Below are 6,934 nucleotides of genomic sequence, written 5' to 3'. Positions count from 1 at the left end.
TGACGTAATGACTTGGTGCAGGCACAGAAAAAGGCTGATGCCAGCAATGGGGCTGATTCTCAGACTGACATGAGCCTTAGAATACTAAAAGGGCTACTTTCAATAATGTTTGGGGTCTTTTCAGCGAAGCCATTTTCAACTCTTTTCGCCACCTAGTGGCAGAATGCAGAATCTAGTGTTCTATAAATTGAAAGGCTGTATATCTGGCTCAAGTCACTTACACTGCATAAGTGGCACCTTCTCTTGCTGTTCATTTTGATTTAAAATCCATTTATACAGTGTCAGCTAGGGCATTTATGGGCCAAAAGAAACATAAATATGCCTTATATATATGTAACTTGTTTTCATTTCCTCTGCTCCTCTTAGAAGACAGAGAGCCCGTTCTGGCACACTTTGACAAATGCCAGAAACGTCTGTATGAGCACTTGGAACATTGTGAGTACATTGTTTCTAAAGAGTGTTGTAAATAATGGTGTCACTTGTAGTTAAACTGCTACAGGAAGGCAAGTGTGCGTGCCATGGCCCTTCTTCTTACACTGCACTTCCTATGTTGAAATAAGGTACAAACCCACAAATTATACTGTCTATGCTTATGAGTTTCAAATGGTGGTTTCTTGTGCAGCTCTGCAATGTATTTTTCTTTAGCATTGCTCAAACACCTTTTACTGGAAGACTGGAAAACTGTTCATGATCTTTCTGTCCATAAGGCTATATACTTTTATATGGCATAGGTGCAGGCATTCATAAACGCAGGCCAAGAATCATCCCCCTATAGCAGTAGCCTTATACCCATACAACTATTCTAGTAGCAGAGGATTACTGAAAAAGGAGACATATTAATTCAGAATTGAAGACATTACTTAAATCTTTTTTTGGGGAATCCAAACATACAGCGCCAGCACAGACGTTTCAACTCCCATACTGAGTAGTGGGGAGAGGACCCCATTGCTCCTTATGGGACCAAAATTTCAAATCAAATTTCACCCTCATTAAAGAGTGCCAGAATATGCCACAATAGAACGCTGTGTTATGGACAGGGCCACTTTGTGCTCACTAGGGCATTTTGCAGCCAGACCCTATATGCAAGTGCACTTTGAATGAACACTAGCACTTGCATCCAGGGTCATAGTAAATGACCACTATGGGCTATCAAGCCCTGTGTAATATGTTCCCACTGTATAAATTAATAATGTCATTACAATTACTTATTGCCAAAGTCTTAAATAATTCTAATTCTTTCTGTATACCCCAATAATAAGTAGGTTAAATTAGTTTCTACACCTGTGTGCTACTAGAGAAGAGGTCACCCTGCAATTTTCTGTATGTTGACCTCTTCCTGGTATGTCAGATGCAGAGGTAGGTACCCATAATCCTACCCAAACCAAATCATACTGTCCTTACAGACTTGAATATAGCAATAAATGGCATTTTATTATACCACGCTCACACACTGTACTTGCCTTTTGTTACTCCCAGCAAAATGTTCCAAAGAATAAAATGTCTGTTTTTAGCATGATGCCAAGCGGTAATTGCAGTTATTTTTGTCGTACTTTCATTGCATTGCAGTGGTTTCAGCAGTCTGTGCTAAGCCACGGAACACTCCATGCCTTTCCTAAAATAAATGTGTAATTGATATGTGGGGTAGTAAAAGTGTTATATTTACAGTGAAATCTTTCTCATTTCCTCAGAACACTGAATCAGGCTCATTCTTTGGAATTGGGGGTTGGACATTGTAAATGTGTGGAAACAAGAACAGCAGAAGGAAGTTTATAATATCTCTACTGTATCCAGTCAGCTTGAAGCTATTCACTGTGCCCTTTCATTTTTAGCAACGTTTAAGCAAATTGAAACACTGAGCCCAAAGGAGGTGAGATTCGGAGGGCTATTTGCCATATAATTACCGTCTGCACTAAAGCTGGTTATAACTATAGGGCATTTGTTCCTGCACCATTTTCTCTCTGGTTACACACCTCATATAGTATAGGATGAAGACTAGACACCCAGGAACCCAGACAGTACCCTACTTTCTCTATGGTTATTCAAGGCCACAAGAGGGCACAGAAGTTGATGCAAGAAGAGGTGAAACCAAGGGGGAAGCAGCAAAGACAACCGAGATGCCATGTGGGCTACTTTGGCTCCAGATACATTTGTGCAAAATGTGGTTAACCCCTGCTGCACTGCACTGCTCAACCAAACTTTACTCAGTTGTTGCTGGACTTCAAATCCCAGAATAATGTAACATTTTATCAAGGCAGAGGCATGCTGGGAGCTGTAGTCCAGCAACAGCAAGGTTGTATTCTTAAAGCAATATTGCACAAAAAAACTTTCCCTGAACTTTTCCCCAAATCTCTAGGGTCAGCGGCTGAAATAAAAATCCACCAATGAGAATCCCAGCTCATCTGTGTAAATCTAGCTCCATGTTCTTTGTTCCTGCAATTGGGAGCTTTAAGCTCAGTTTCCCAGCATTGAACAAGTCTATCCTTTATCCCCATGTCTGATTTCAGTGTAATATATTGAAGACCAAATTACATATTTGTTTTTTTGTATGTGAGGTAACAGCAAGATGCCTGACACAGTGCTGGAAATCAGCATTCTCATTGGTCAGTTTTCATTGGTGAATTTTCTTTTATCTATAATTACATTATTTTGGCAACTTCTATAGCAAATCTAGGGGGCGCAGTTTGACAGCATCATGGTTGAGTTTACAACCCCTTTTTATCACACAAGTTGTGGTGCCTGCTAGAGTCATGTGTTCATGATTGTTATGATTCAAATAACCAAGAGTATTTCGCCTGATGGAGGGGCCTAGGTGCTCCAAAAGCTTGTAGTGTATTTTTTTGTTAGCCAATATAGGTATCATTCGACAATACTTTTGTTCTTGTTTGATCATAATTTTTGCCACTTGCTAACACTGTACCAGTTTTTGTTTTGTGAACGCAATGATTCTCAATTCAGTTCTCAATTTTTTTTGTAGATGGATGAAATTCGTTTAATTCAGAGCTGGTCTAGGTACAATGCTAAAGTGCATACTCTCCAGCAGACTCTGGGGCTTCATTCAACACAAAAAGCAAAGGTAATAGTGATATGGCAATTTAGCCATATTTCAGCAACTGAATTGTGTGCAGTTAAATTATTTTCAAGTGTTTTTGTAAATACAATTGTAACTGAAAGCAATATTTGTTTATCCCTCTCTGTTCCTTGTTTCTAACTCTTGAAAAACTCTAGCAGACAGTTTTCCCCCCTCAATCTGTTTGGCTTTTAACACATTGATTCAGGAGTCAAAACTAGCAGTGCAGAGAATAGAAATGGGCAGACGGATACTGCTTTCAATAACAATTACATTTATAAATAACTTTCAATTAATTGTTATTTATAAGTGGTAGGAATTACATGCATTATTCAAAAACAGTTGAAAAAACAAGTTAAAAAACATCTATCTATCTTAACCTATCCTGATATAGGTATCTATCTATCTTTACACCCTTTATCCTCATTAGTGATCCACATGTGTCTGGTTCTGGCATTGTTAAATAATCGGATAAGGGATCCGTTGGTAATTTGGAATTCAATACTCTAAAGGTCCCCATACACGGCCGATTCTAGCTGCCGATAACAGTCCCTTAGACTGATTCGTCTGTATGGGCACTACCGATGGGCCTGCTCTAAAATCGGCCAGATCTCCATCGGGCAGGTTAAAAAATCTAGTCGGATCGGGGACTAGATGCAGTCCCCGGACCAACTTTGCCTATACCCGCCGTAATAATTTGATCGTTTGGCCCCAGGGCCATGTGAAATATGTTGGTGCTTTATAAATACATGTTAGTAATAGTAATAATAATAATCCAGTGGCCAACTCTCCGCGGTGTATAGTTTACTGATCCATTAGGAGAGCACACAGATTATAGTATTAGTTTGCTAAATGTAGATTGTGTTTTACTTTTCTAGAATAATGGCTGGGAAAAGGGCCAGAGGTGGAGCAGGTACAATGATCAAGTGAATACTCTGCAACAAAAACTTGGACTCCAGTCATATGACTTCCAAAGGGTAACTTTTTAGCTGAATTTGGAATCAGGTTGTAGCATGACAAACCCAAAACAGACCATTTTGTGTCATATTTTAGAGTGTTATTTAAAAGATTAACAGACAACTGTAATAAACCCAAAGAAATTATAGCTTATTGCTTACATTGTAGAAGTATAATTTTAAATTCTTTCAATTGCCCTGAAAATTTTGGGTTTATTCCCTATGTGTTTTCATATTTTATGTGTGGGATTTTTAGAAGACCCTGTGACATTAGGACATTGGGCTTCATGTTTATAAAGATTAATTTACTCAATCTGATGTCGATCACTGATGTTGGCAATACTGAATTAGGACTGTACTCCTTCACTAGGGCCACCATTATTAATTGTGGGGCTCCATAGTTACACCCTCCCTAGGGGGTCTCCATTATTTGCCCACCAGTCCTCTGGGCTCCCTGGGTGGTGGGCCCTGCCAACAAGAAAAATGTGGCCCAACTAAAAAAAAAAAATGCCCCTCACACACACACAGTCATACCTCTGATCAGACAAGGTCACTCCCAAATTATAATCTACCCAAACTCCACCCACTCTCCCACAAAATCCACCCCTTTGGTAGCCCATGATTTATGCTTTTCCATCTTGGGGTCACCCTATGCCATACAGCCTCTGACTGTTTACCCACATGATGACGGTTTTTACTGTGCTAAGGAAGCCTACTAAAACCAAAACATTTGATGATAATAGATGCAAAACAAATGGCATTTACATTTATTTAAATGCTATATACTACATGCAAAGCATTGCCTTTACTCTTTTTTTTGTCCCAGTGGCCAGTGGCCCCTTTACAGAGCGCTGGTAAGGCCCCATCTAGAATATGCTGTTCAGTTTTGGTCTCCAGTGCTCAAACGGGACATTATTGAATTAGAGAGGGTCCAGAGAAGGGCAACTAAGCTGGTAAAGGGTATGGAAAGTCTCAGTTATGAAGAAAGGCCAAGTTGGGTTTGTTTACACTGGAGAAGAGGCGCTTAAGAGGTGACATGATAACTATGTATAAATATGTAAGGGGATCAATAACCTCTCTAATGCCTTATTTACCCGTAGGTCCTTCCAAAGGACACAAGGGCACCCACTCCGTTTAGAAGAAGGGAGGTTCCGTTTAAATATTCGGAAAGGATTTTTTACTGTGAGAGCTGTGAAGTTGTGGAATTCCCTCCCCGGGAGGCTGATACATTATATAACTTTAAGAAGGGGCTGGATGGATTCTTAGCAAGTGAGGGAATACAGGGTTATGGGAGATAGCTCTTAGTACAAGTTGATCCAGGGACTGGTCCGATTGACATCTTGGAGTCAGGAATGAATTTTTTTCCCCTTTGATGCAAATTAGAGAGGCTTCAGATGGGGTTTTTGCCTTCCTCTGGATCAACTAGAAGTTAGGCATTATGGTTGAACGTGATGGACGTACGTCTTTTTTCAACCTAACTTACTATGTTACTATACAGTGGCTTGCAAAAGTATTTTGCAGTTTGCAGTTATTTATTTGCAGTATATTACATTTATTTGTAAAAAATGTTTGGAATCATGTATGATTTTCGTTCCACTTCTCACGTGTACACCACTTTGTATTGGTCTTTCACGTGGAATTCCAATAAAATTGATTCATGTTTGTGGCTGTAATGTGACAAAATGTGGAAAAGTTCAAGGGGGCCGAATACTTTTGCAAGCCACTGTATATGCTGAACTAATGGTTTAATACCTAAATTGTGGATGTAGAAATCCAAACTTGCAGAGAGCTGTTTCTGATATCTTGCACAGATATTACAGTTCTCCACAGGTCTTGATTTTTGGCTCTGAGCTATTAAACCAGGGCATCTGAATGCATAGTTGGTCATAGTAATAATTTGAGAGCCCTCTTTAACTGCCCAACCCATGCAATATTAGGGACTGCCAGAAAAGAAATCTAAGCTATTGTTAAAGTGATACTGGCACATTCCTATGCTTATGTGGAATGTGTCTGTATTGCCAGTCATGCAGCACAAAGTAACAAAACTACCGTACTTCTAAGCTGCCCCCATTCTAGCACTACTTACCCCTTGGGCTGCAACCTGGCCAATATTTTAGCACTTGCCCCCTGGGGAATGAAAAATGAGTCCTAAAGTGTATCAAGAAGTCAGTTTCCCCCCCAAAAAAAAATATTACCAGGAATAATATAAGACTTATGACAGTTGATTCACTAAAGGTCGATAAGTTTTATCGCACGTTTTTTGCGTTAAAATTGACACGAAAAAAAAAACCACGCGATTCGCGAAAGTATTAACGCACGCGGTATGTCGCATATCGCGTGCGGTAAATTTCGCGCTACCGCATGCATTAATTTGAGCGCCGAAATAATACTAACACATGATTCACAAACACTTAGACACACGCTAAATATCGCATTTGTCTGTGTGAAAATTAACACCTACTTGGGGCAGGCGGTAATTATAGAAAAGTACAGTTAATGAGCTTTTGGCAACACAATATGGACTTTGCAGTGGGATTTATTCAAGTCTGTGTTGGCCCTAGAGTGATGCAGCCTCCAGTTTGCAGGGAAATGGGCATTTTCATAAAAGTAGTTTTACGAAAGTAATGCCGGTTATGGCTAATATGGTGTGCGTTTTTTATTTGTGCGCGATGCGTTGATTAGCGCGTCTTTGCGACTTAAATAACGCAAACAGCATCGCATCTAAATTAACGCAAGTATCCTTTTAGTGAATCGTGCGTTAAGACGTAAAAAATTAGACGCAATAACATTTTTAACGCATGCTATAAATAGCGCACGTTTTAACGCACTTTAGTGAATCAGCCCTATGATGTCGTATTTAAGTGACTGGTATAAGTTGAAAAAAAATAAACCATTTAATGTCTTTCTCAAA

General features: G+C 39.5%; 1 protein-coding gene across 2 annotated transcripts in view; it reads left to right on the top strand.

The window, feature by feature from the left end:
• Positions 1-349: 349 nt before the first annotated feature.
• LOC100486035 overlaps positions 350-6,934 on the top strand; it is a 35,935-nt gene continuing 29,350 nt past the window's right edge. Inside the window, exons 1-4 of one of the 2 annotated variants that reach the window (XM_031895404.1) lie at positions 350-435; positions 1,689-1,867; positions 2,975-3,073; positions 3,946-4,044. In XM_031895404.1, the coding sequence (XP_031751264.1) occupies positions 2,975-3,073; positions 3,946-4,044 (198 nt within the window). In that variant the 5' untranslated portion in view covers positions 350-435; positions 1,689-1,867. The remainder of the gene's footprint in view (positions 436-1,688; positions 1,868-2,974; positions 3,074-3,945; positions 4,045-6,934) is intronic. The other variant, XM_018095504.2, reaches the window with a different exon arrangement.

This window comes from Xenopus tropicalis, chromosome 1 (genome assembly GCF_000004195.4).
Source record: "Xenopus tropicalis strain Nigerian chromosome 1, UCB_Xtro_10.0, whole genome shotgun sequence".
NCBI lineage: Eukaryota > Metazoa > Chordata > Amphibia > Anura > Pipidae > Xenopus > Xenopus tropicalis.
This window is presented reverse-complemented; position numbering and strand designations above follow the sequence as displayed.